The sequence below is a fragment of the Seriola lalandi genome, unplaced genomic scaffold (assembly GCF_002814215.2).
Source record: "Seriola lalandi dorsalis isolate HSWRI2012SDOR001 ecotype SW California unplaced genomic scaffold, Sedor1 jcf7180002053464, whole genome shotgun sequence".
Taxonomy (NCBI): domain Eukaryota; kingdom Metazoa; phylum Chordata; class Actinopteri; order Carangiformes; family Carangidae; genus Seriola; species Seriola lalandi.
In genome coordinates, this window is record NW_019524017.1 from 82,167 (window position 1) to 108,495 (window position 26,329).

Sequence of the window (26,329 nt, forward strand, 5' to 3'; positions counted from 1 at the left end):
ATAACAGTTGTTCTATTCCCAATTTGGGAAATAATATACATGTATTTTTTTAATTACCAGGAAAAAAGAGGTTCCTGTTCGAGTATTTACACTTATGAATTTAAAATCTGGTCATAAATATGATAAGAATGTTGAGGTAGGACTTGTCTTCACCTTCATCTTTTGTGCTGGAGTTAAGGAAACCAAATTAGATTTTTTTTTTTTAATTTCAGAGAAAAGTTTAGCATGATAAATAGTGAAAATAACGAAGCCTTCCACAAAACTCTTAGTGGTTTACCCACAATTATAATATATATATTTTTTCTAAATTCAAATAATAAGAAATTGTTTCATTTTGTTTGCTTGTTGCCGCTTTTATTTTGAAAAATTTAATTTAAACTTAATTCCACAAGAGGGCACCAATGCGCCATATATGATTCCGAGGAGCGCCTCATTTGTTCAGTAGAAGAAGAAGTTCACCTCGCGGGATCAGGGCAGTGGGAAGCGCCGCGGACTTATCTTCGTTGGAAACAGTTTCTTATTTCGTGATTGTGCGGGCTTCAAGTATCTTACAGACAACGTGTTTCGAGTAAAACTACACCAGTCTGTGTGTGGATTTCTACAGGCAGGTGGTAAAGCAGTCAAGATATAAACTGTTTCGAGGAAGGCTGCCAGGCTTTTAGGTTAATCACCATGAGTTACGGTAGGCCTCCGCCGGACGTCGACGGCATGACTTCCCTAAAAGTGGACAATCTCACCTACCGAACATCGCCCGAAACCCTCAGACGTGTATTCGAAAAGTATGGCCGGGTAGGGGACGTCTACATTCCCCGAGACCGCTACACCAAAGAAAGCCGGGGGTTCGCTTTTGTTCGGTTCCACGATAAACGGGACGCCGAAGATGCGATGGACGCCATGGACGGTGCGCTCCTGGATGGACGGGAGCTGCGCGTCCAGATGGCCCGGTATGGAAGACCCCCAGATTCCCACTACGGTGGAGGGCGGCGTGGAGGACCCACGCGGAGGTACGGGGGTTCTGGACGGCGAAGCAGAAGGTAAGAGTAAGATAGCAACTTTGAGTGGACACCGAAACCAGAATCCATAGAAGAATTTGGCTATTCAAGGTGGCCTTGGCCTACTGACCAATGCACAGAAGTATTGTATTGTTTTTGCTAACTAGCAAGATCCACTCTACAATTCGTCATAAATCACATGTAACAAAAGCTACTGTGATACAGATTTTCTCTGCTTGGTGGATCAAATCAATACTGAATTTACCAGGAGAACCTAATAAATTCATTATTGCACACTCGTTTTGTTCTGTTTGGTATACAATGAGAGAGAGACAATTAGCCACGACTCGAGATGTTCTGAATAACAAGAGTTTTTCCAGTTGTGTTTTCTTAGGACATCTGATCTACCAATGTCAATTAATCCTGAGTTTAATATCTTATTAGCGACAAAGTAAACCCTAATGAAATCTGTATAAGGTGTCTCTTGGGTATCAAGGTGGCTCCGTTCAGGACTGCCATCCCAGGTCACAGTGTGTTCATTTCAGTGCCAGCTGTTTTAACACTGTAGATAACCCAACCCACTGAATGTATCCAGCTCTTCCCCCAGCCCAAGACACAGAAGACGCAGCAGATCCCGCAGCAGGAGCCGCTCTCGTTCTCGGAGCCGATCCCGCTCCAGCAGATCTAGGTCCCGTTCCTACTCCAGATCGAAGTCCCACTCTCCCAGGAGCAAGAAGACCAAGGCCAAGTCCCAATCCCGCTCCAGATCCAGGTCCAGGTCCAAGTCCAAGTCCAAGTCCAAGTCTAGGTCCAGAAGCCGTACCCCTTCCTCCAAAAGAGGGTCCAGGTCTAGGTCTAAAAGCCAGCCCAAGTCAGCAGCAGAAAATGGAGGTGAATCCCCATAGAGCTCAGCACAACAGCAGCAGGTGAGTTCTTACAAGAAGTTGCATTTACACCAGCAATGAGACATTTTTATTAAGGTTTTGTTCCAGTGCTCCTTTGTTTCATTAGTTTCATTAATTCATCAGGGTTGGGGATGGTCCAGTTAAAGCACAGCAGGACCAAGACCATGCTGAATCTAGATTTTCAAAACAAAAAATTTAGTTGTAAATAATAAGTTGCTCTTAAATAAAACAATGTTTCTGTACTGGTAAAGTGGGGTATTTTTTCCTCCAGACTTTATTTGTAACACAAGTTCTTGTATACTCACATAGCTGAGTTTTTATTTATTTTTTATTTTTTTATGAACGGTTCTGACAGTAAAACAAATCTGGACTTCTCTCCTTCCCAAGCTGCGGCATCCTGTTTGCTAAAGTGGAGTGTGAGCTGAGCTGAGGCAGTATGAGCAGTTAGGTGGGTGGTGAGCTGCCCACAGGCTGCCTGCTGCTGGTGAGGGTTTCTGTGCAGCATAGCGGAGGCAGTCAGTGTTGGGGTTTGGTGTTGAGGTATGTCTGTCTGTCAGCCCTCGGGCTGTTCACTTTTATTGTTGTACCTCATTTTAAATGACTGTAGTGGGATACGAGGGTTGTAATTAGACAGGGAGCGTTTTGAATCGGCTTTAAGCATCGCCGATTCAAAAAAACTAAATTAATGCTGTGATTCAATATATAACGTATCAGTAGGAGTTCACCAGAACATGCCGGCCTCACAAGTTTCCCGGGGCAAGATGATGTCTTCAAATAGTTTTGTACAACCAATTAAACTAAAGATATTGAAATCAAAATGAACATTTCAACAGCTGGAACCACAGAGCATCAGGTAACTTATACAATTGATTGTTAAAATGGTTGCTGATTAATTTGCTGTTGATCAGCTAAACAATAACTTGACCAATCGTTTCAGCTGTTGGAGTGTGGTGCCCTCCTGGTCTGGGGTTTTAAGGCACTGACCATGAACCTAAATGTTGCCAGCTGATGTTGGTCCAAGGACCTTTGTTGCATGTCTCCCCACCCCTGTCATCTTTCTACTGTTCCTTCTATAAAGGCATAAAATGCTCAAAGACTTGCCTACAAAAACACGGGAGGTAGGTCTGACTTAAGGGTACTGAAGGCAGACGAGTACTGTGTGATCATGGACAAAGGATGAAAAAGAAGAGAGAGCTGGACCCTTGAGGCTTTGCGTTAAAAGTCAATATGATATGCACACAACTGATTGGTATCAGGTTTTTTAAAAGTGCACTGATGATTTGATTTCAAATTGTTGGCTCACTCTTAGTTGACGTTTCCTAACTTTTGCTTGTTTTGCCAGTTTCAGGTGACAACCTCAGAACTTCTCAGACAGGATCCCACACAAGCAACAGTGTCCAGCTGTAAAAGGTTATTATTGTGTCTTCCATGCTTTGGTCTGTTTTATTCATTTCGCCTTAGGAAGGCTTTTTTCATGACATCGATGTGCTGTGATTTTTATTTCCTTTTCATAACATGTTTTATGATTTTGAAAACGTTTTTAACGTGGAGGAGAATTTGTGTTCAGACAGCTTTTTAGATGAGTTCAGGACATAAATGTGCTGCATTGGTCTAGGTTGCACCTGTCCTTTCAGTTCTCCTCTCTGCAGCCTGTATCATGAAGCGAGTTCACCTGTGTCTAGCTTTCTTTGGGTTTCCTGGCCTTGCTAAGCCTGACATTCCTGGTCTTTGATAACTGGTGTCATAACTAATTTCATAATTACAATCCAATCACAGGCAGCATCACAGATACTGTATGAGAATATAACTTTCATTCAGGTAAAAGATATACAATAATTACTGGATGAATGTTATAAGTCTTTATTATATTCCCCTGAACTGCAGTGACTTTCGATCATTCTGGTTACTTTTCTTCCTGATGTTTTAAACCCAAACTGGACAAATGTTGTGTTATATGTTCTGATTATTTTATCTTTGGAATATATAATTATCTGAGTTTATTGTCTCAATCTAATCACTGTAAAATGCCAGAAAATAGTTAAAGTGCCCAGTACAATTCCTAAAGCTCAAGGTGACAGCTTCAAGTGTCTTTTGTCTTGTTCGATCAATAGTCCAGAATCCAAAGATTCAGTTTACTCTGACGTAAAATAGAAGAAAGTAGCAAGTTTCTGAGATTTTCTTATTTGACATCAAAACATTTTGTTTTCTTGTTGTCATTTTGTTGCATCCATCCATATCCAGATATTGTGAAGATGTAGAATTTTTTTTTTTTTTTTGGTTTAGTTTAGTCATGGAAGTTTACTGTATTATAGTAAGTGAATCGGCTTTATGATGCTGGAAAGCCTGAGTTAAGCCCAAAGTTAGCTGGCTAGCACATTCATCTCACTGGCATCACATCCAAAGTGACATAAACTACAGTAAACATGAAGACCTTTTGCTTTTATTTACATTTTTCTACATGAAATTTTTCCTTACGATCTTTAATTGCTGCAGCTCAGGGTGTCTTTGTTAGGCATGACAGCAGTGTGTGTGTTAACCCCTGTGTTGAATATGGTTACACATGATACACAGTAAAATGATTGGGGGTGTAAAATTTGGGTTAAAGTCATCAATTTGAAGAATGTGTCTGGTCAGCGGAGGGTCTTCACAGATTTTAACGTATAATTCATCTTGTTTATATCATTTAATTTTACAGGACATCATTTACTGGACTCTAGACACCGTCTTGTTTTTCATTTTTTGATCCTAATCCTGCTTGTATGTTTTTTTGTTTTTTTTTTTGTGCACTAGGCGCAGTTGTGTAGCAGTTGAGTATTGCTGGTTAGCTGTTAAGGTGGCATGTTGCTCTGCTGAGTGCTTGGATGTATCCAGTATTCTCCAGAAAGCTCCTGTGACTACCAGTGGTACAGTCGCTACAGTCTCACCCTTTGTACAATGAAATGTTTTTTCCCCATGTGGTCATGGTAGATAAATGTGACTTTGATTAAAGATCTGGTGTTTTCACTATCATTGTCTCTTCTTGTATTACTCAGTGTATTTTTTTTTTTTTTTGTAAACAGTTGATAAGATATAATTAAAGGACAGCTACTTTAAGTTATACATGATGACTACATGCTTCAAAATTAATATTACATCTACAGTTGTGTGCAAAAGTTTGTAAACCCCTGGGCAAATCGCATATATAATAAATAAAATCCCTGCAGCAGACATTGCGCTGTTGCTTTTTATTTCATGCACTTAAAAAAAATAGAAACACATTGAATAGTAATTGTGGCATGTGCAAAAGTTTGAGCATCTGACTAAATCAGTACTTAACCATTAAGGTGGGGAGAAGAATCAGTGATAGGATCAGTTCACACCAGAGAAATGTTTGCAGTCATGTTAACATTACAGTGGACTGAAGAAACAAGCCCATAGAGTCATTCAGATTCAAGTTCAACACTAGTCTGAGATGCAGCCATTCAGTCATATGAGATATTCTATATAGAAATACAACAAACAAAATTTAAATGATGGGACTGAGTGTTATATACTTAATTAAAGGAAATAAATTAGAAGATACATTTTATTAATCTTAAACAAATTTCATATTATTATTAAATCAGCCTGGCTCCACACTCCATACCAGTTGGTGGTGGTAATGCACCCGTTCTTTGTTCGCCAATCGTATTAAAAAAAAAAAACAAGGGAGCGAGCTGTAGGCTAGAAGAAAACCAGAACATCATCCCCGTTAAAACGTGAATTACAGAACTGAACAGTTAAACTCGAGAGGAAAGCAGTTTTTATCATCTGTCCACTGTTGGTAAGTGGTTATTAACTGAGCTGTGAGAGAAGGTGAGGGAAGGGCGAGAGCTGGCGAAGCTAAAGACAGTGAAATTTCCATCTTCAGTCCCTGTGTTACCCGTTCATTTGTCCCCTCTCATATGATAACATATAATTTTAAGTATTCTCGTATCAAAATCCTCCCGTTCGCTCCTGTAAAACAATATTTTGATGAGCTCGGGATTAGTAGTGTTAGCATCTACACACACACCTCCCTGTGTGTAGATGCTAACGCCACGTTCAAGCCGTAGTGTTTCAACTGAAATCACGCAGCAGGTTGAAACAAACTGTTCGACCTCCGACTGGTAACGGTACGTCCACACCTAGATTGTAGAAGCTGTGCCCGTTTTTCAGCCCTGAGACTCGGCTGTAACTGACACTAGTCCTCAGCACCTGTATTTTTGTTCCAACCAACCAGTTTCTGTTAAACCACGGCCACTTCCGTATTGGTTAAGGGCTTCGTTTGTTCTGTCGAGGCTTTCGTCATACGGAAGTGGGCACGGTTTCATCGTAACTATTGGATGTATTATAAGACCTAATAATTAAGTTATTTCTTAATAAGCATTATAATGTTATTAAATATAGTAGTAATAACTTATTAATTAATTCTTAAGTTCTAATAATACATCCATGATCGTAACTGTGAGAAACAATAGACGAACGGTCAGCATACAAGCCGAACTGCCTTTATGCCGAAGAATACCGAAGAGGCCACCGAGGAGCCCCAGCTCACCGGATTCGTTCGTGCACCAGAGCGGACAGTAGACTCAGCGCCTGTTATCCTGTGTATATTACCTCTGTTTCTTGCTATTTCTAGAGTTTGAAGACTCACTGTTGCACTTTGGTTAAGTTACATAACTCAAAGTGCCTGTAAGAGTTAATAATTGTTTGGGGATTTTAACACTTTCACACACACAGCCAGGTGAGAGCCAGATGCCAAAATTTCACCATCAGGGTGTCTGGTGGTTGGAAGACAGACTCAGGATAAGTTGTTTTCACTGATTAAATGTTTTGATTCTTTTTTGCAGATTGACCCGGCCAAGCAAAACTTGTGTTAACACTCAACAACCATGGGCTCCTCTATTGAACTGAGTGAGGATCTGAAAATGAAGCTGATTAATGCCTACAAATCAGGGAAAGGCTATAAAAAGATATCAAACCACTTTGGGTTCTCGGTTTCCACTATCCGGAATGTCATTAAGAGATGGAAATTAAGGGGAACTGTGGAAGTCAAGCCAAGATCTGGAAGACCAAGAAAAATTTCAGACAAAACAGCACATGTTCTGGGCAGAAAGGCAAAGGAAAACCCCCACATGACTGTAAAGGACCTGCAGGAAGGTTTAGCGGACACAGGAGTGATGGTGCACCTTTCCACTGTGCAGCGTTGCTTGAAAAAACAGGGTGTAAGAAAACGTAGGAAACCCGAGGAGACCTCATCAGACAAGTCAACATCTGAAGACTGCAAAGCAACATCTGGATAAGAGTTGTTTTAGAAAAAAAAGTGCTGCAGACAGATGAAGTTAAAACTGAGCTCTTTGGAGGACTTGTGGTTTGATGAAACTAACTGTAAATTCCTTATGATAAACCCCTTCATGCATGCTTAGACAACTACAAAGTGAGTTTTGTTGATAACAATAGGAGTAACTCCAAGCTGCTAATGACAGAAATGGCCAAACACCAGGCAAATGACATGATAACACTGATTCAAAACTCTTTCAAACCTCTGCAGTCCTCAGTGGATGCATCAGTATATTCAGGATCCGCGTAACATTGGCGCTGGGAAAGATGTTGAATGGCTTGCAGCGGCGGAGACCACAGTTAAAGCTGCAAAACCAAAATGCCTCCCTGGTTGAGCATATGGAGGACCTGGAGAGTTGATGACGTAGGTCTAATCTACTTCTCTTCCAAGTTTTTAATGGAAAGCTGGTAACAGGCTTTGACTTCTTGCCAATGCACTTGAATTGATGTGGAAGAAAGATATTGGGGAAAATATTGAAGAACAACAATGGTGCCAGTATGTTGGGGGGTTTATACCTGGCGGGAAAAAAAGAAAAACACAGGTGGCAGAATCATTGTGAGGCAATGGAAATAACATCATGGAGGTCACATCCTCATTATTTGAGCACTGGATTGAGATCATATCAAACAAAACAAGTTACTATTCAAACTCGGGATACTGAGACCTGTTGTTAACGACATGGAGCCCATTCTGGGACCATATTAACAATAGATAATGACTATGAACTTCTCTTGTATCTAGTCCATCATGTTCACTCAACAGTACAGTAACAGTAAACAAACTGTGTATGCATGCACAGCATATATCTTAATTATGGTACATTTTTATTTATATTTGTTCTGATGTATTTACATTTGATTGTATGCTGGGTAACTCTTATCTGTATTCTACTGTCTGACAATTGTTATTATTGTTTGTACTAGTTATTTATTTATGCTTACATTGAATGTATAATTATGATCGTAAAATCCTTCATATATCCAAACCTTCCAAAGGGAAGGTTACAAAGTATTGACAGTAGTTTTGCACATGCTATTATCTCAGTTTATGAAGGAAGTAACTATTCACGAACACATGAAGAAAGGCAAATTTGTAATATTTGCTGCAGGGGTTGTGGTTACTTCTTTTCACTTCATAAATCTCTAAAATATGCACTTTTCCATAGAATAACTATGGTGATTTAAAATGAAGATAACGCCTAGAAGAAGAAGTTATGTTGTTTCATTTTACAGAACATCGTTTACTGGACTCTAGACACAGCGCTTTCGCATTTTTTATCCTAATCCCACTTGTATGTTGTTTTGTGCACTAAGTGCAGTTGTGTAGCAGTGATACCGTCGCTACAGTCTCTTTCTATGATGAAATGTTTCCCCATGTGGTCATGGTAGATAAATGTGACTTTGATCAAAGATCTGTTTTCACTCACGTCTCTTCTTATATTACTCAGTTTATTGTTGGTGTGAACAGTTAAATACAAGCAGTTGATAAAATACAAAAAGGACAGCTGCAGCGGTACCATTTAAAGTTGTAAATGACAACTACTTGCTTCAAAATTACTATTAGATCTGTGAGGCAAGTGCAAAGACCATGTTGGTGTGTATGTGGCTTTTTGCCTCCTCCTAGTGGTTGAATCTGGCTCACTGTTGTCAAATTGATGAACAGTCTCATTACATTAACATGCAGTGTTAAAAAGGTGCCTCACTAAAATTAAATATCTATTTTACAGGAGTGTCCTTTGTACACAAAGAACTCCTGAGCTCAGTTCTTGTTAACCAGCTGTACATCAGTCAGGTAATGTTCATGGTGGCAAACCCTTGTTAAAGAAAGCAGTCAGTGGGCTTTAAACCAGTGGGTTCCAACCTAAAGGTCGGGACCCCTCCAAGAGTTGCAAGATAAACCTTAGGGGTCAAGAGGAAAGACTACATTTACTCTAGCTCTTTCATTAAAACCAGTGAGATCCAGTCTCAAGCATCTAAAAACTGTTCAAATTGAATTATCTGAAAAGAAAAAATATGGCAAATCAAGAAATGTCAAGGTCAGGTGTCTGCTTCAGGTAGAATTTGATCTCCTAGCCATAGGCCAACCAGAACTTCACTTGATCCCCAAGATCCATCTCGCTCTCAATTGAAGACTACAAAATTCAATCCAAAACAAGCTATTATTTTAGCAGATCAAACAGGGGTTATGCTGGGAAGAAATTCTTTTCTGAATATACAATGGGCCCCTTAGCACAGACAAGTAAAAGCCTGCACCTCTTTACTGACATTTTTCATGTCTTCGTGGTCATTTTGTGTCTTGTTGTGGTTGTTTTGCACCTCATTATGGTCAGTTTGCTTTTCTTTGAGATTGAATTTGTGTTCATTTTGTTTCTTTTAACTGAGCTATGACTTTCAAACGAGAATTATTAACAGTCACTTCATACAGAGGCTCTGCCCCAGTAACCCTGTGACACTCGGTCTCCTGTTCCCAGTAATCCATCCATGTATATTATAATTAGGCAAAGAGAGCCATTCCTTTTCACAGGAAGTTAAAATAATGACGATCTCTGAGCACAGGGTCCTATTGAAGTTTCCAATAGATTAATTTCTCTAAACCAAAATTTTAAACATTAAAACTTTAAATAATAATTTTAATTCAATATTATCGAAGTGCATTACTGTGTTTTGGTAATTTTCCTTTTGTTAACATGACTATATTCTGATATGGTGACGTCACTTTTCCAGTAAAGTTGACAAATATTAAGGCGTGACTGCCGGCGACGTCCCATTCATGCGTCAGCGACGTACTGACGTCAGTTTCGGGGCGGGGCTATAAAGGCTTGTTTTCCAGTCTTACGGACTCGACGATCTCCATTTTGTGTGAGCTGTGAAAGCCGAGCAAGCGTCGTCCCCGCAAAAGGCAAAAACCAGGAAAGACATAAAAGTCAAAGTTAGCCGACGAACCGCTCGCTAACCAAGTTATTATCCGAAAGGAAAGCAAATCTTATCGTATGTCCGCTATCCAGAACCTCCAAACTTTTGGTAAGTCTTTTTATCGAACCGAACAGGCAGACAAGGTGGGGGAAGGGCGAGTGCTAGTTAAGCTAACGTTAAGCTTCCAACTTGCGTCGAAGTTTTATTAGTTTTGCAGCTGGTTTGGCTATCTAATCCTATGCTTGTTCCAAAGAGTGACCATCTTAACATAAATATCTAGCTCGCAGTTCAGTACCTTATGTACATATTCGACAATCTGGACTCCTTCACTAGTCAACTAGCTGGTCTCTACCATTAAAACGGCCGCCATTAGGCCTAAAATTTGCTGCTAACGTGTTAGCTTATTCTTCAGAACTGTTGGCTTAAGGAAATGGTATTTCAGCTGGTTTTAAAAAAAAAAAAAAAAATCGGCATAATATTTATTTCACACAGTTAAACACCTGTTTAAGTTCTGATCCACGTATGGAAAACGAACGTTAACAAGCCATGACTGTGCTATTTATTCCTAACACTGGCGTGTTCACTGCCTGAAGGGTGCCCCTTAGCAGTGCTAGCCAGCGCTGCCAGACTTCAGTAAGCTGTTAAGCTGTATATTTAGCTTGTACGTCTGCGCAGTTCTTCATCTGAAATATGACACTTCCAGAGACATCTGCCAGATTAAAACACAGGGAAGATGTACAACTGACTGGTAGCATTGTCTTGAGGACAAGGGAATATGGGCATAATATGGCGTACCAAAATGCAAACTGGTAAAAATATTTGGTTATGATTGATAAGCTGTGTATAATCCAGATGTCTGAGATGGAGTCTTTTCTTGAGCTCAATGTTTGTGTATTATGTTGTGTTTTATTGTTGTTTCTCTTACAATGCTGCTCTTCTACCCCCTCTCCCCTCCAGACCCCTTTGCTGATGCAACTAAGGGTGATGACCGCCTCCCAGCCGGGACAGAGGACTACATCCACATAAGAATCCAACAGCGGAACGGCAGGAAGACCCTCACCACTGTCCAGGGCATCTCCGCCGACTATGACAAGAAGAAGCTAGTCAAGGCCTTCAAGAAGGTACTACTTCGGGGTGGGGTCTGGTGTGAAGATGCTCTATACGTTTTAGACTGCTGTCAACGGTCTAGAGGGACTGACATTAATGTCCCTCTGTAATTTCCTTGTGGTGTTTCTGATTACCAAAATTTGTCTTAGTAGTTGTTTAATACGGTTCTGTTATTATGGCAGGCTGCCAGCTTTTACCAAATAATTATGTAGGTTGGTGTGTCCTTGTTTTCTAGCTCTGTTAACACTCTTTTGCTTTTTTTTTTTTTTTTTTGACCCTAATAGAAGTTTGCCTGCAATGGGACAGTGATTGAGCACCCAGAGTATGGTGAAGTGATCCAGCTACAGGGAGACCAGCGCAAGAATATCTGCCAGTTCCTCATTGAGGTAGGTCTTGTACTGTTATGGATAAATCTGACCAGGGTGTGTGATTCAACAGGGTTGTCTTTCTGCTTTGTGGGGAAACCTTGCTGACTTGAGGAATGTGGCACAGACTTAGGGTCAGGGGTCGTTCTCATTTATCAAATCTCTTGTCTCTTCTTTGCAGATTGACTTGGCCAAGGAGGAGCAGCTGAAAGTCCACGGCTTCTAGAAGCTGCAAATCAGCCCTCTCCCATCTCTCCTGGAAGGCCATTAAACCCCCCTCCCCGTCCCCTCCTCCTATGTGCTGCTGTTGCTCTTCCTCCCCCCTTTCCCTCCTTGCAGCCCTACCAGCTCCTATTAGCTAACACGTGAATTACCTCTGACAAACATGGGACTCTGTAACACCACTGCCCCCCTACAACACCAGGGGGCAGGCTCGCTCTCACAAAGACACACCACTGCAGCTCCACACAACATCAGGGATGAGTGGTGATGACCCTCCCACACACACTTCCTCCTTCCTTTCCCCCTTGTTTATTTCCTTTTTAATTTTTTTCTTTTTAGGTCTTGTGCCACAGTAAGGAGGCACCGTTTCATGTAACTTTTTGTTTTGTACTTCAAGGTGTTTCAATAAAACGATGAGTCTCCATATGCTGGAGTGGAGTGGTGTCATGGGGAACAGGGTGGGGGCTGGATGTGTACAGGAGGGTCATACATTTTCTAATGGTGTTTACTGATGAAGTGGGTTAGAAGAACAAGGTCTTTAGGTGGGAGGATGGGGAAAGGGGATTGCCAACATAAGTAATTTCCCTCTTTTTTTCAGTCTTTCAACATCCCACTGGCGTTTACATGTTCAGTTGCCTGCTCTCAGTTTACAGAGCCAAGTTTGTAAAACGCTGACTGTCTCCACCACCGCTCCCTGGAAAATGTGTTTATTGCTTTTATTTAATGGCACATTTTTTCTAATTGCTTTTTTATTTTATTTTTTTTCTTTCTTTTGCTGCCCATGTGAGTTTTGAAACTAAATGGGTGTTCTCTGGTGGTCTTATTTTGGTCAAAGCGAGGCATGTGATATGAAAGGCTGAGTCAGTTCACTATGTGATCAGATGAACCATCTAGAGTGGGAAATGAAATCAAATGCTGGTAATCTTTGCCTCTAGTGTAGATCGATGGCACTAAGCGAGTATGATTTCTAGGTGGAAAAATTAAGAACATAATTATTTACCGGTAAATGAAGTTAGTTTCCTACTCTGGCATTTGACCAGCTTTCTGGTTTGGTCTAAAAACAAATCTGGTACCAAACCTGTGGTTATACACACTTGAATCTTTAATTTCCTATAATGCAATAATTTATAAATACAAGTAAAGATGTAGTAATGCTGAAATAATACAGTAAAAAATAAAGCCATGGCCAGGTCACACTGTGCTCCTGTGACTGGAGGTGAGAGAGCAAGTCTGTTTTGCAAAATCCACATTTGGTTCAATAAAATTTCTGCAGTTGATGAACCTGTCCTGTTATTTGTACTTGTGTGGGTGTCTTCAGTTTGCAGGAGCTGTTTGGTGTCAGGCTCTTAAACATTTCATTTACAGTATTTGATCAGAACACCGATATGTACAGCTGTGTATCAACAGAAAAAGTTGAGCACTGTACTTATGTGGTCTGCAGCAAGACTTTTTCCTTACACAAACATTTACATTCAATACTAAAAGTATTTCCACTGTTTCTAGTAACTTGTAGATGACAATATTACACACAATAGTTATGGTGTAAAGCGTTTTAGCCCAGCAGCAGGGATAGGGAGACTGAAGACAACAACCAAGATATTGCTGAGTGGCTTAGGACATATCTGACTGTCCCTAAGTGGTCCAGCCAAAGCTCCCTGTGGAGACCTGAAGGTTGCAGTTGGCAGATGCTTCCATCCAATCTAAGGGAGGGTCAGATAAACTGCTCAGATCCAGGTGTGCAAAGCTTGTAGAAATTTACCCAAGAAGACTGGAAGATGAAACTGCTTAATCTCCACCTTTATGAATTTTTCAACCCCATCTACTCATTCATACTTTCAGCTTGAAACTCCATTCAAAAGTCAAAATGTTCAGAGCATAAGCATAAAAGTTCTACAGCAGTTTCCACTCATAAAAGAAAAACCTGTCAAAAACAAAACCAGTTAATGTTTCCTCATTGTTTTTTCAAATAAAGTACCGTATAAAACACCCTCATATAATCATTACATATTCCTGTATTTAATGTATGTCGTTTATTCTGACAAACAGAATTTAATCATCGCCTTATTTGAATCGGTTTGGTTTCGCGTTCGCCCTGCTTTGCGCCTATTTTGTCCCTTCCTGGTATCCGTCTGACTCCATGGTAACGCTGCTGCCGCCATAAGCTAGACCCGGGTTGTTTTCGATCGCAGACAGTAGAATCAAATCTTATACGATTAACAATAAAAACTAAGAATGTGACTTTATTTAAAATCTACATGGATCGATACCTATGACATACTTCTGAAGACACAGGGCCATAGAGAGCGGTAAGACTTTAGTAACGTTAGCAGCGTATTCTTTGTTCTGTTTCACCAAACTACAGTTAGCTTCACTGTCGTTATCTCCAATTTGTATTTATTTTGAGAAAGTTTTACATTATCATGAGCATGTAACTCATCACTATAAGTACTTTGCTTGAATCCATTTTACTGCTGACAGCTACTTATGCACTTTTACCTTGTAGTGATGGAGAGTACACTTATTTACTCTTACTAAAATACTGAACGTAATTTGAGGTACCTGTACTTTACATGAGTATTTCAATTTTATGATACTTTCTATTTCACAACTACATTTAGGTGGTGCATATGATTCTCTACATGGAACTAATTTAACCAGACAGAAAATAATCGAGCATTTTGCACATATCTGAAAGCGGTCCAAAGAAGAAAATAAACAGAGACTTTTAGAAGCCTGAATAATAACCAGGTTTTAATACCATCTATTTTATTTCCTGTCAGAATCCCAGGGATGGCGACATTTAAAGATGTCTTCTGAAGAAGAGACAATGCAAGTAAGAAATCATCCCACTGGTGTGACCACTCCTCAGCTCTACTGTGTTCTATGCAGTTATATATTTTGCTGGTCCTGATCCTCAGGTGCTGCAAGTCTGGGAGCTTGCCATCCCTCTCCCAGCAGTACTGATGATCACTGTGAGTTTCTACATGATCGTCATTGGGATTGGGCTGTGGATCCGACTCTGCCTCAAGGTTGGTGCTGGTAACACAGTCAGTTAAAAATAACAAAATGTGCTCCTTACTACAACCTGCTCTAAACCTAGAAGCAGGAAGGCATGAAGGCCTACTGTTGCTGATTCATAATCACCAGCATGAACACAAAACTCAATGTTCAGCATGAGAAAAGTTTTGTTTTTGGCACCATCTAGTGTAAGCACCGGAGGCACAGCAATAGATGAACTGTGCACTGCTGAGTCACATCTGACAGTTTTCTGCAATAAGTTGTTAAGACTTGCACTTTGGTAGGAGACACGTCTGAGGTGATTCAAGTTCTTTCTCAGGTGTGATTGGAACATTTAGCAAAAGGAACAGGGCACAGGATGGTTTAATAATCTCTTGAGATTTTATTATTTTATTTTGATTAAAACAAACTGTATTCCCTCAGAATTATTTTACAAATTATTTTTATCACATAAAATTGATCAAAAGTGGCTTTAAGAATTTACAATAGATTCATATTGAAAATACAAGACAATAATTTAATTTAATTTAATAGATTATCGATGGGTTTTTCTTTCTAATCCTAACCCTAAATATCAAACTGTGTCTTTCAAGGAAGTTATGAGTGATACACCCCTCTGCACATCACTCATGACTTTTTATTTAATCTTGATGCTGCAGACTTTAAATTGAATGAAAATAAAGTTTTATGTTCCACTGTGTCACTATTTATCACTACACACAAGTAAAACACTGCAGAAATGTCTGTGTCTCTGTTTTCTGTCTCCCAAAGGACCATTGTTCTTCAGAGTGTGGCGACTGTTGTCCAAACATTTCTCTATGTGAGCAGTGTTTTACAATGGCTGAAATGTGTAACTGTAAACTGCCAACCATGCGTTCATGTCTGAACGACACGTGCCCCTCTCCTACTGTAAGTGACCCCCAAACACTCACCCTCTATCAAGAAATGTTTCAGCATATACAAAATCAGATCATGTACACTGTCGACCATTTCCTAGTACCATCAGTTTTTTGTCTACAGAGAAGCCTCAGGTTTTATTTTATTTTATAAGGACATTTCTCTTTCATCATTAATGTGCAAACACCAAAGACTTGCAATGTTTTAATATTTAAAAAATGTACACCTGGAGTGGGTCTGTGAAATTAACAGAAATACAATCCTGACATTGTAATGTGGGCAGAGTTCAAGCTTAAACATGGCTCACGTGTTTCTGCTTATCAGAAATGTTTAGAAGCCACACAGTGACATCACTCTTATCTTATTTTCATACATCCAATCACAAGATAGGTGATGTAATTTTTGTCAAATCAGGAGCGTCAGTGCTTAAAGACATTGTTTTATATATCTGTTGTTTTTCTCCTCACTGAATTTTCTGATATGTTTTCCCACAGTGTGTCAGATGGGACTGTGCCTGTACCTGTCAGCCTCCTGAGTGCGAGTCCTGTAACTGTCTCTGCTTCGAGATCAGGATCAAGTAGAAGACAAGGATGGAGGTACGCTGATGCCAATGTCAGCTTGTTGTCGACAAGTACTTTTACAGTCTAATTTTAAGCCTTTAGAGAGTTCAGAGACAGTGGAGAGAGGAAAAGAGGGAAGAGAGAGATGGGGAATGACTTGCAACAAATCTCCACAGCAAAACTCAAACTCGGGATGTTGCAGTTCATCTGCGCCTTAAACAGAACAGCGTCTGCAGGGTGGTCTGCGTCTCACACACCAGGAGATTAAAGCATTAGACACCATAGAGCTGTAATCTGAACTTGATGAAGAGCCAATCCTGGCTTGAAACATCTGGAGGTGCCTTTTGTGTTGTGTATGTTTTGAGAATGGTTCATTGAGTTTAAGCTTAAAGCTGGTGTTACTCAGTATTGTTCTCAATGACAACAATTCCAGTGAAACAGATTCAAACCAACGGTGTTTTAGTTCGTCTCTCAACACTCTCTGTCTGTGGCTCTCAGCTCTGAGCCCATTGGTTCCTAATGAAGACATACATTTTTTAAAACATCTCACAACCATATAGTTTAAATTTTTAAAAGGCTCAGCAATTTCCTCCAGCAGCTGCTCACTGGTTTAATCAAACAAATTAGAGTAAATATATAAAGCTTTTGTTAGGGACTACTTTGAACAGCGGATTAATCCACATTTGGTGGTATGGTGAGTGTCTCTGGGAGGAGATTGTTGGTTTTGGTCTTTTCAGGGAGTTTGTATCACCAGACTTAAACTTTAATGTTAGAAAATTCTGTATATGTAAAAATGACTTAAGTCGCTTTGTGCTATTCTTTTATATGTTCTGGCTTTTTGAAATTTTTATTAAATTCTGAAATGTTTTAAAAATGGATTTGTTGCATTGAGTTCGTCTTTGGTTTTTGGCATTAAGTAAACCAGCTGAACTAGTATAACTGATCCCCGCCTCCTGTGCAGCAGCAGCATGAGTGATCACAACATGAAGGAAAATGTTGCTGAATCAAAAAGAAAAGACAAAATGACAGACAGGAAAACTCTTCAGTGCTTTTGCATTTACATATTTATTCCACGGCACTCAAGCCAAATCATTTTCAATTCAAAGTGCAGCTTATGTATTTTAGAGCAAATACCATTTGTGTGCATTAAGTGCTTCATCCCTTCAGATAGACGTTTACATTATGGCACAGTGGCTTTCTGGTAATATGAGGTAGTTGATGGGACAGGCTGACTGTTGCCACTGTGGTCCTCAGACCTCCAAAACGTCCTTAAGTTTTCAGGACTGCAAGAAATCCATAAAAGAAAAGTTTGAAAAAAAAGGTTTAGAAAAAGATTTCTGAAGCAACTTCACCTACTTCCAATGTGCAAGGAGAAAAGGAAAAATGTCTGAAGGGTGACAACTGCAGGGGTCCCACTTAACTAATCACTCTGTGCTTCAAAACAGATTAAATAATATTTATCAAATACAAATTATATATTCAAATATTTCACATTCATCATTGTGCTGATTTTAAAAAATGATTAAAAAAACTGGTGCAGATATCATCTTCAAAAACCATGAAATGCTGGAATACTAGGCCACAAACAGTCTAAGACCACTCTCCCATTCAAGTGGTTTCAGACTTGTGGACCCCACTGTGCATTTTTTTTCCAGTGCAACTTAAACATTTCTTCATTGTACACCCCTATTTTACACCTTTCATTTAAACCCATATTTAAAAAAACAAAAAAAAAACCAAAACAAAACTTTTTTTTTTTATAACAGTATCACAACGTGATGTATTAGCATGGAACTGGGAGACAGGATGTTGCCCCTGCCAACACAGCTCCTATAAACTCAAACAGGTGGAAGTTTGTTATGTGTATAGTCTAAAAAAATTACTACATTACCCAAAAGCCTCAGGGGCCAGACGCCAGAACTATGTGGCACATTGACTCTGAGCATAACAGCACAACCTTTTTAGCGTAGTGTTTCGTTGTTTGCACTGATGATTAAACCAGGAGAATTTTACAGTTTTGGAAAACCCTGCCTTCATCTGTCATCCCCTGTGGGAACTCTGGAGTCCTGATTTAACCCCGTTAACTTCACTACTGGTGCTCACCAATAGAGGCAGAATCAAGTCATAGATAAGTTAATGCAGCTTTAAGATGACATCGTCTCTCATATTCATGGGTGTTTACATTCATTTGTGCCGATCACATCATGTAAATCACTATTTACAGAAAGAGTTGGAGGTTTCTATGAGAAGAGGAGGAGACAGACTAAGAGGAAAAGGAAATGGAAGAAGAAGAACGAGGCGGGGGAGCCAGTGAGAACGCCCCCACTGGTGGTCATGGTAGGTGTGGTGGTGGGTGGTGTTAGTGCTGTTAGTGCTGTTAGTGCTGTTGATGCTGTTGGTGGTTGGAGATAAGAACCTCCCCACTGTCTGAGACAAGAAGTTCTCGAACTGGCTCAGTTTGGTGAAGACCATCACTTGATCCGCTCGTGTTTGTCTGGTGGAGTTGCTTTCAGCTGATAACACCGCCATTTGGAACCAGGAGTTGCCCTGCTTACACATGAGTGGGCCGCCGGAATCACCCTGAGCAAACAGGCCAGATGGGAACGTTTTAGTATTAACTGATTATGAATTATGAATTCCGATTATGAAGTCGACATTAAGTCACATCATTTTGTAAAATTACAGAAAATAATGTTCTTAGTTTCACTGAATGAGCAATACAGATAAATATCATATCATTTTTTTTTAAAAATCACATCAGTCTCACTTTAATAAGCCTATGACTTTCCTTCCAACGCCAACTTCAGGACAAACTCTACATTGTACAATGTGAAATGTTAAAATACAAACTAATGTTTTTTCATATTGTAACAAGTCTGAATTGTGATATTATTAAAAGCTGCTAAATGGACCTTGTGCTGTTTCCAAGCTAAAGAACAAGCTTTTGATCTCAACTCTCTAATGTTAAACGACTCACAAACACCTGGATAAGATACAAAGACATATCAACAAATGGTGTATGATGAAAATAATAATTAAAAAATAAATAATAATAATAATAATAATCTCATTATTCACCTGCTCCAGTGTAAAAACTCCTGTACAAATGCTGCCATTCGTTGATGCGTTCCCACAGTCTAAAACCGAGGTCCGGAACTCCTGCAGAACTTGTTCGTCTGAAGTTGGAAAAATTAGGAAATGATGAGAGGTGGAATCACACCCTGACTGCAATTGTATGTATTATTTAGTATGTTTAATTTACATAGGTGAACTGATGCAGAGTGTTAGAATTACTGTGTCAGACTGTGTGTTATGAACTCACCCCCTCCTCGCTCAGAGTTCCAGCCGGCAGCCCAGCACGTCGACCCCACGCTGAAGGTGAGTCCGTCGTCCAGGCAGATGGGCTGGATGTAGTCGGTCAGGGTGGGTCGGGTTTCCAGGTGCAGCACTGCTACATTAGACCCAGTCAGGTTGCTCAGAGTGATATTTGTCACATTCAGTGTCACCTCAAAGGGATTGGATCCGTTCTGCCTCAAACGACCCAGGGTGACGGTCCATTCAGACGGTGTGGGTGAACTGAGGGAGTTAAAATGAACTTAATTAGGCCTGAGGAGAACTCAAGACTTTAAAAATGGGTGGATGGGTTGGTTTAAAGCAAGGGATTGAACTTGTACATTACGTGAAAATATATGGTTGGCAGTCTGCTATATTTTCTTATCGTCAACAATTTCCATGTGCAGACCCAACCCAAACCAATAATGTATCTTTCAATACTCCCTGACCTCCCTCCTCTGTCTTTGGCTCTCAGCTCAAAGACCATTGGCTCCTGCTGAAGACGTAAATCTTTAAGACCATTTACAAACATATAGTTATGTTATATAGAGTCAGTCATTTCCCACAGCTGCTAGCTATCGTAATGGCACTGCAGGTGTCTCACCTGGAGAAACAGTTGGCATTGCTCAGCACAGAGTCCTCGGCCACCAGCGTCCCACCACACACATGACTTCCATTCATCTGTATGCTCGCCATCCACGGCCACTCGCCAGCTGTCCCCACCGAGCTTCCTCCCAAAATACGTGAATTCAATGGAGCTCGGCCACAGACCACAGCTGGAGAGAAGAAGCAACAGGCAGACAGTGGAAGTTTAAAAGCCTTGTAAACTCAAACCATCCAGAGCAGACATTACAAACACAGGTTGTTTGGTCAGATTTGGTCAGATCCCAAATTATCCACAGATACCAAATAAGTGAATTTTGGGAAAGTTAATGCACAAAACATCTGGGACATTTCAGTTTGATGGAAGAGGACAGCCAGTCTTTGGTTTGAAAATTTTGTTCAGTTTAAAGGAGCTATTTGTAGGTTATACTTTCGTTACACAGCCAGCATTGGCATTAATGGCTGTTTACTTAACAGTCTTAGCAAGAGCATCAGCCATCATTGTGTTTAACAATAGAGGAGGGTATATTACGCCCACTGACAAGCACTACGTCTTCAGGGCAGACTGAATGCTACAGGAATTAAGTTTGACTTGCAGCGTTTTTTCTAGCAATAGCAAAACCTACAAAATAACTCCATTAAACTTCTTTCAGCATCAATGAAGAGTTGGAACAAGTGGAGCTAGAATATATATATATATATATAATTCTAAATTTAAGATCTCCGAGGGTAAATTTAAGATTAACAATCAGTTTTTACAAAGTCTGGACACAGCAGACACTCACGTCTGGGTGTGGTTGTTGGGGGGGGTCTGGTTGTAGGTGGCGGCAGGCCTGGACAGGTGACATTCTGGTCACTATCAGTCCCAGTGGACCTGAAGATGATGAAGCCCGGCTGGTTGGATGTGATAATGCTGTTGATCCAGGTCTGATACTGGGATACTCTGGCGTAGACTCCTGGGAAATTAGGCAGGGCACAACCAATTCCAAAACTCACGACTCCCGCCTGGACCCAGCGGTTGTTCTGCTTACTCACCATTGGACCGCCAGAGTCCCCCTGTAAAAAGAGGAACATTTAGGAGAGGGAATCTTTGCATGAGGTAAAATCTGACACAAACACTGGTGGTAAAATGATCACCTGACAGGAGTCCTTCCCTCCATTAAGTAACCCGGCACATATCATGTTCTCTGTGATTCTGCCCACTCCATAGTTACAGTTACACTGTCTGTTCCCCACAACTGGCACCTCCACTTCCATCAGGTTTTGTGGTGAAGGAAGGGGCTCTAAGGAAACACAAATTCAGTTAAAAAAAAAGTTTTTTAGCAAATCTTTTATGATTATTTCCAAAACAGTGTGTTTGCTAGTGCCACAGACAGATTATGATAAAATTATCCCTACAAACTCAAGTTACAGGGAGGTTTTGTTGCTCCAAACACAGTATCCCCCCTCCCCTTGTGGTCACAGTTCCTCTGAATATAAAGGTTATCCAGCTGCTTTACGACCCACCAGCAGTTCCAATGTTGCCCCAGCCGGTGACCCAGGTGTCAGTGCCGGCAAAGAAGGCGCTGTCTGCGGCTGCCAGGCAGACAGGCAGAATGAAGTTGCTGAAAGTCACTGGTGAGGAGAGCCTTAGTAGGGCGATGTCGTTGTTGGATGTCGCTGAATTGTAGTTCGGATGAATGATGGTCTGCGTTACTGTGCGAGACACCTCGTTGGGGTTGGGTCCCTCCTGACTCTGGCGTCCCAGAAACACAGTGTGTCTTCTGACGGAGCTGAGGTGATGAGGAGAAAAACAAAACAGTGAAAAAACATTAAAAGCAAAGTTGTTGTCAAGAGCACTTTTGCACTTTAATCTTTTCTCACAATATACACATTAAAGAAATGTCAAACCAATATATCTGTATATCTCAGTCCAAGGTGGTACTAAAAACTACTGTGTGTCAAAACTACAAAAGGAAGGGGAACAAAGACCAATGAAATTAAGATGATAATGCTATTTTTTGAGGACAATATCAATTGGACGACAGTTCATTAATGGGCACAACATAAGTTGAGGGGACAAAAGTTTTAGTCAATTTTGCCGCAAAATAAAATGGACATATTATATAACAACAGGCCCTGATGCACAGACATCCATACTGTAGCTTTAGTGCTACTTAGGACAAGTAAACATTCATTTAAACCAAAGATTTTCTCTTCTGAACCTCTGAGACTGTAAGAGGCCTAAAGAAAGAACCAAGAGATGAATAGCAGAACAATATTTTTCTTCTTTCTTTCCCATTAATCATCTTGAGTCCCCCCAGATTTATCCTGTGACCCCATGGAGGGGCATCGACCCCTAAGTTGGAGACATGTTGGCATGATGTGTTTTGTCACAGCTCTACCATCAGTGCTCACCTTGAGACGCAGTGAGCAGCTGTCAGCACCCATTCGTTGTTGATGAGGGATCCTCCACAGAAGTGTCTAGAAGTTTGCAGACTGACCTGCCAGGGCCAGCTGCCCTCAGGGGCCGCCTGTCCTCCAACAATCCTGGTGTTGAGTGCAGGCCGGCCACACACTGAGGAGAGACATAAAAACACACAGTGAGCAATACTCGCTCTGCCCGACCATTGCAGGATTATAAACTGTTAGTCGAGGTTTATGATGGTGGGTTGTTCTCAGCCAACAGCGGCAAAACTAATCTCATTTCACAATTTCTTCAGAAGTTTAATTGGTTCTGTTTAGAGATTCTTTGTTGGATAGAAAATAATAACAATAATGAAACTATAAACCAAACAATTAAAGTCCTAACAACATGTTTACAATGTCACCAATGACAGAAAGAAAGAAAGTAAAGTACGTGTGCATAAACTTTGACTTACCATCGAGTTGTGAGTGAGACTCTGAAAAATAGAAAACAAAAAGACTTGTGAAACAACAATATATATATATTGTATATTATATTTATAGTTAGCGATATTTCATTTCATGAAATATTCATTTTCATTTTGTGCTATGTGATATTTAGATTACAAAATAATTTTCCAGTTACAAAAGGAGGTTGCTGTTGTTTTCGATGCCATTCCCACAGAAATCATTATGACTGCAAAAGGTTCAATAACCAAACTTTAAGTGGTGTAATTTACTGCTCATCAAATGTGTTCATTATCAACTGTAGGAAAATCAACTTTTCAAGTGGAAATCTCATCAATAAATTGATTGTTTGTGATATAAATTGTCAGAAAATGTCTATTACAAATTCCCCAGAGCCCAAAGGGACATCTTCTGCCATGTTGTTTTAACGGATCTCACTCTTGTGTAGCGACTTGGTGCCCGGTCTCTTCTCAGACTGGTTTTACTGCCTTGGCTGAGAGAACTGTCAACATTCTTTCAGCTGCACTTTATCCACGCTGGGGTTTTTTTTATTTTGGCAAGACAGGAAACATAACGAACATATTTTTCTCAGAGCATATCTTTATTGTGTTTACAGCCAGAATTATGTGTGATGACAGACACAGATTGGCTCACTGACCTGCTTGTATTAGAGCTCCAGAGAGAAGCCTGAGAAAGGTGATGTAAAACTACAGAGATGGGTTTTGGTTCTTAAAACCACAAATATATCTTCTTGTGGATCAACTTATGGATGTAACATTAAATCACTGAAGAACTCATTTAAAGTCAATGAGCTAACAGTGATAAAAATGTATGAGGTGTCTGGTTTAAGACACGGGACCATGTCGCTGCAGTGTGTGTTGCTGTGTGTAACCCTGTCCCTCTTTGTCCTTATGTCCTGTCATTTCCTCCGCCATTTTCCTACATACATTAATAAAAAGGATTCATTGTGATATCATAGGACATGGAAGACGCCTCGCTCTGCTCCTGTAGGACAGTTCAGCCATCAGAAGTTATTTTTCTCTACAAGTAAGTCTTTTGAAATCAGCATCAATTTTTTACTCCGGGACTTAATGAGGAGTGGCTGAAGCCTGCCCACCGTACACATGATGACAGAGATCTGTGGTCACACCATGTTAGTGCAGTGACTTCAAACATCCCTTCACAGAGGTTAAAGCTGCTGTAACATATCCAAACACCCCTTAATAGAAACTCCTTAAAGAAACGTATAGATCCCTTAAATGGCTGAAATCAAAGCCACAAAAAAGAAATTGCTGGATCACAAAAAAACTCTTTAGAATAAGAAAGTCTGGGCTTCCTTTGGGTCACATGACACAACCATACCTGCAGACGTGACTTATTTCATGTACATGTCACCTTCATACTATACTGTAAAATATTTAAGGTGGTGTTAAAGTGTGAAACGAATTCACTTCTTACGAATGACTGAATGTAACTAACACCCTGTTAGTCTCTACATATTCCTTAAACCTGAACTTAATCAATGTCAAACCTCCTTTAAATGAGTTAAAATAGATAAAGGAGGTTAAAATATATTGATGTCATATCATTTAGGACTGTCATGATATTTCCTTTTGTTGGACGATGTTTTGTCCTAGAAATAATCATGATGAATGATGTTATTGTCAAGACCACTGATATAATGATAATATAATAGCATATTAATGCAAACACAAACTTTCAAAGAGCAATTCACCTTTAGTTCTCATAATATTCAGACATTTGAATTGGAACAAGAAAAATATCCTAAATAAATAAAACATGAATAACAATAAGATGACACAGCAGCCTGTTTGTGTTAATTAATCCTTTACAGAATTTCAGTTGGAAATATTGCATTTTTTATTCCACCACATTTATCTGCCACTGTAGATACTGTTTACTCTGCAGACTCAGAGTCAATAAATGTGGTTGGTTGTTAGAAATTTCAATCAATGACACAATGATCTTAATGATCTTTAGGTTTTAAAGTTTACTTAAACATCATTTTCTCCCAGATTTAATAATTTTCATAAATTCTCATCATAAAAGATTTTACTTCCTCCTCAGTGTTTCTTGTCTGATACAATTGTCAGCAGATCTCAAACACTACTGGTTCAGGTGTGCACAGTGAAAAGGCTCCTTACCTGGTGTCAGCAGAGTCAGCACAGTTGCCACAAAGATCACCTTGTAGAGAGCCATGACTGAAAGTCCATATGTTATGATCTGCTCCGGCATAAATAACCTTCTTCTCCCCTCCCTCCCTCCCTCCCTCCCTCTCGCTCTCTCTTTCCGTCTCTCAGATACAAACATACCTCGCTCTATGTCAGGTAAATCGTTACCTGTGCAAGACACGCCCAACACCTCACCACAAACCAAATGGCAGCGCCTGTCAAACCCGGCAGTTGACAAACTAAGTACTCAAATTTCTCAAGGACAATTTTGAAGTAGTTTAGTTGTACTTTTTTTAGTTTGTATGAGGAAAATATTATTCTTTATTCTCCACTAGATTTATCTGAGCTGTAGGTTCAGATTTTATATAAAAATATATAAAAAGCTTATTAAAAAAACACAATGTGTATTTAAAGAAAAGACTTCTTTAAAGTATTTTTCTCACATGGTTTGTTGTAAACTGTCCGAGGGCCAACGAGGTCAAATGATGTAGAATCATTTTTAAAAAGCAAAGATTAAAATCCAAAACCAGAAAACAGAAAACAGTGAATGACAACTTTTATTTTTTCTTCTTTCCTCTTCTGTGAATCATGTGACAACCCCCTCAGATTTATCCGGTGACCATTTGGAGGGGCGTGACCCCTGGGTTGGGAACCACAGGACTGAACTATCTAACTATATATGACGTAGTTAAAATGTAAAAGATTTAGAATTAATATATAAATCACAGTGAGTACTTTTACTATTGACACTTGAAGTATAGTACAGTAGCTGATATCACTTGTGTACTTAGGTTGGATTAAGACTTTTAATTTGGAGTATTTTTACATTATGATACTGGTACTTTTAGTTAAGTAGAGAATGTAAAGACAGTTCTGTTTAACCCTGTAAGGCCGACTGTTGCAATATTACGTCACATTCAACCATCCTAAAAAAAGATCTATGAATATTTTCTTTTCTAAAGACCATATTTTCATAGTCAATGGGTCCTATTGTTTATCCTAACAATGCTGTGGGATAGCATTGAATAG

General features: G+C 39.9%; 4 protein-coding genes and 1 long non-coding RNA gene across 9 annotated transcripts; 4 read left to right on the forward strand and 1 right to left on the reverse strand.

Annotated features, from left to right (window-relative positions):
* The first annotated feature begins 436 nt into the window (after positions 1-436).
* Positions 437-4,903, forward strand: srsf2b (serine and arginine rich splicing factor 2b). 4 transcript variants are annotated; one of them, XR_002760486.2, is made up of 4 exons: positions 437-1,034; positions 1,588-1,918; positions 2,285-2,437; positions 3,240-4,903. XR_002760486.2 is itself a non-coding variant. In XM_023401135.2 (3 exons), the coding sequence occupies exons 1-2, from the start codon at positions 673-675 to the stop codon at positions 1,895-1,897; spliced, it is 672 nt and encodes a 223-aa protein (XP_023256903.1). In that variant the 5' UTR covers positions 437-672; the 3' UTR covers positions 1,898-1,918; positions 3,240-4,903. The 4 variants fall into 4 exon arrangements, 3 of the variants coding, with proteins under 3 accessions (XP_023256903.1, XP_087028737.1, XP_023256904.1); XM_023401135.2 differs by lacking the exon at positions 2,285-2,437; XM_087172611.1 differs by lacking the exon at positions 2,285-2,437 and having other exon boundaries at positions 3,246-4,903.
* A 680-nt stretch (positions 4,904-5,583) lies between these two features.
* On the forward strand, positions 5,584-8,647 carry LOC111651166 (uncharacterized). Of its 2 annotated transcripts, none has more exons than XR_002760485.2 (2): positions 5,584-5,699; positions 6,748-8,647. It is a non-coding gene; the product is annotated as an uncharacterized LOC111651166 (long non-coding RNA). The 2 variants fall into 2 exon arrangements; XR_015436911.1 differs by lacking the exon at positions 5,584-5,699 and adding an exon at positions 5,719-6,641.
* Positions 8,648-10,074: 1,427 nt separating this feature from the next.
* eif1 (eukaryotic translation initiation factor 1) lies at positions 10,075-13,121 on the forward strand. Its single transcript, XM_023401134.2, has 4 exons — positions 10,075-10,258; positions 11,108-11,271; positions 11,542-11,643; positions 11,804-13,121. The coding sequence occupies exons 1-4, from the start codon at positions 10,228-10,230 to the stop codon at positions 11,846-11,848; spliced, it is 342 nt and encodes a 113-aa protein (XP_023256902.1). The 5' UTR covers positions 10,075-10,227; the 3' UTR covers positions 11,849-13,121.
* An 884-nt stretch (positions 13,122-14,005) lies between these two features.
* LOC147819439 (uncharacterized) lies at positions 14,006-17,197 on the forward strand. The gene is made up of 5 exons (XM_087172612.1): positions 14,006-14,150; positions 14,625-14,677; positions 14,763-14,873; positions 15,634-15,771; positions 16,254-17,197. The coding sequence occupies exons 2-5, from the start codon at positions 14,651-14,653 to the stop codon at positions 16,338-16,340; spliced, it is 363 nt and encodes a 120-aa protein (XP_087028738.1). The 5' UTR covers positions 14,006-14,150; positions 14,625-14,650; the 3' UTR covers positions 16,341-17,197.
* A 168-nt stretch (positions 17,198-17,365) lies between these two features.
* On the reverse strand, positions 17,366-25,367 carry LOC111651176 (polyserase-2). The gene is made up of 10 exons (XM_023401137.2): positions 25,274-25,367; positions 23,117-23,137; positions 22,653-22,812; positions 21,762-22,027; positions 21,393-21,538; positions 21,041-21,311; positions 20,257-20,428; positions 19,642-19,895; positions 19,398-19,495; positions 17,366-18,899 (listed from the first exon to the last, which is right to left on the reverse strand). The coding sequence occupies exons 1-10, from the start codon at positions 25,362-25,364 to the stop codon at positions 18,534-18,536; spliced, it is 1,845 nt and encodes a 614-aa protein (XP_023256905.2). The 5' UTR covers positions 25,365-25,367; the 3' UTR covers positions 17,366-18,533.
* Between the last annotated feature and the right edge of the window lie 962 nt (positions 25,368-26,329).

Excerpts from the sequence above, each read along its gene's own strand:
- srsf2b (XM_023401135.2), top strand. The coding sequence starts at position 673 with ATGAGTTACGGTAGGCCTCCGCCGGACGTCGACGGCATGACTTCCCTA. Across the intron at positions 1,035-1,587 it reads TCTGGACGGCGAAGCAGAAG|CTCTTCCCCCAGCCCAAGAC; the intron begins GTAAGAGTAAGA and ends GAATGTATCCAG.
- eif1 (XM_023401134.2), top strand. The coding sequence starts at position 10,228 with ATGTCCGCTATCCAGAACCTCCAAACTTTTG. Across the intron at positions 11,272-11,541 it reads TAGTCAAGGCCTTCAAGAAG|AAGTTTGCCTGCAATGGGAC; the intron begins GTACTACTTCGG and ends TGACCCTAATAG. Across the intron at positions 11,644-11,803 it reads TCTGCCAGTTCCTCATTGAG|ATTGACTTGGCCAAGGAGGA; the intron begins GTAGGTCTTGTA and ends TCTTCTTTGCAG.
- LOC147819439 (XM_087172612.1), top strand. The coding sequence starts at position 14,651 with ATGTCTTCTGAAGAAGAGACAATGCAA. Across the intron at positions 14,874-15,633 it reads GGATCCGACTCTGCCTCAAG|GACCATTGTTCTTCAGAGTG; the intron begins GTTGGTGCTGGT and ends TGTCTCCCAAAG. Across the intron at positions 15,772-16,253 it reads ACACGTGCCCCTCTCCTACT|TGTGTCAGATGGGACTGTGC; the intron begins GTAAGTGACCCC and ends GTTTTCCCACAG.
- LOC111651176 (XM_023401137.2), bottom strand. The coding sequence starts at position 25,364 with ATGCCGGAGCAGATCATAACATATGGACTTTCAGTCATGGCTCTCTAC. Across the intron at positions 19,496-19,641 it reads GAACTCTGAGCGAGGAGGGG|ACGAACAAGTTCTGCAGGAG; the intron begins GTGAGTTCATAA and ends TTCCAACTTCAG. Across the intron at positions 18,900-19,397 it reads GAGTTTTTACACTGGAGCAG|GGTGATTCCGGCGGCCCACT; the intron begins GTGAATAATGAG and ends CTGTTTGCTCAG.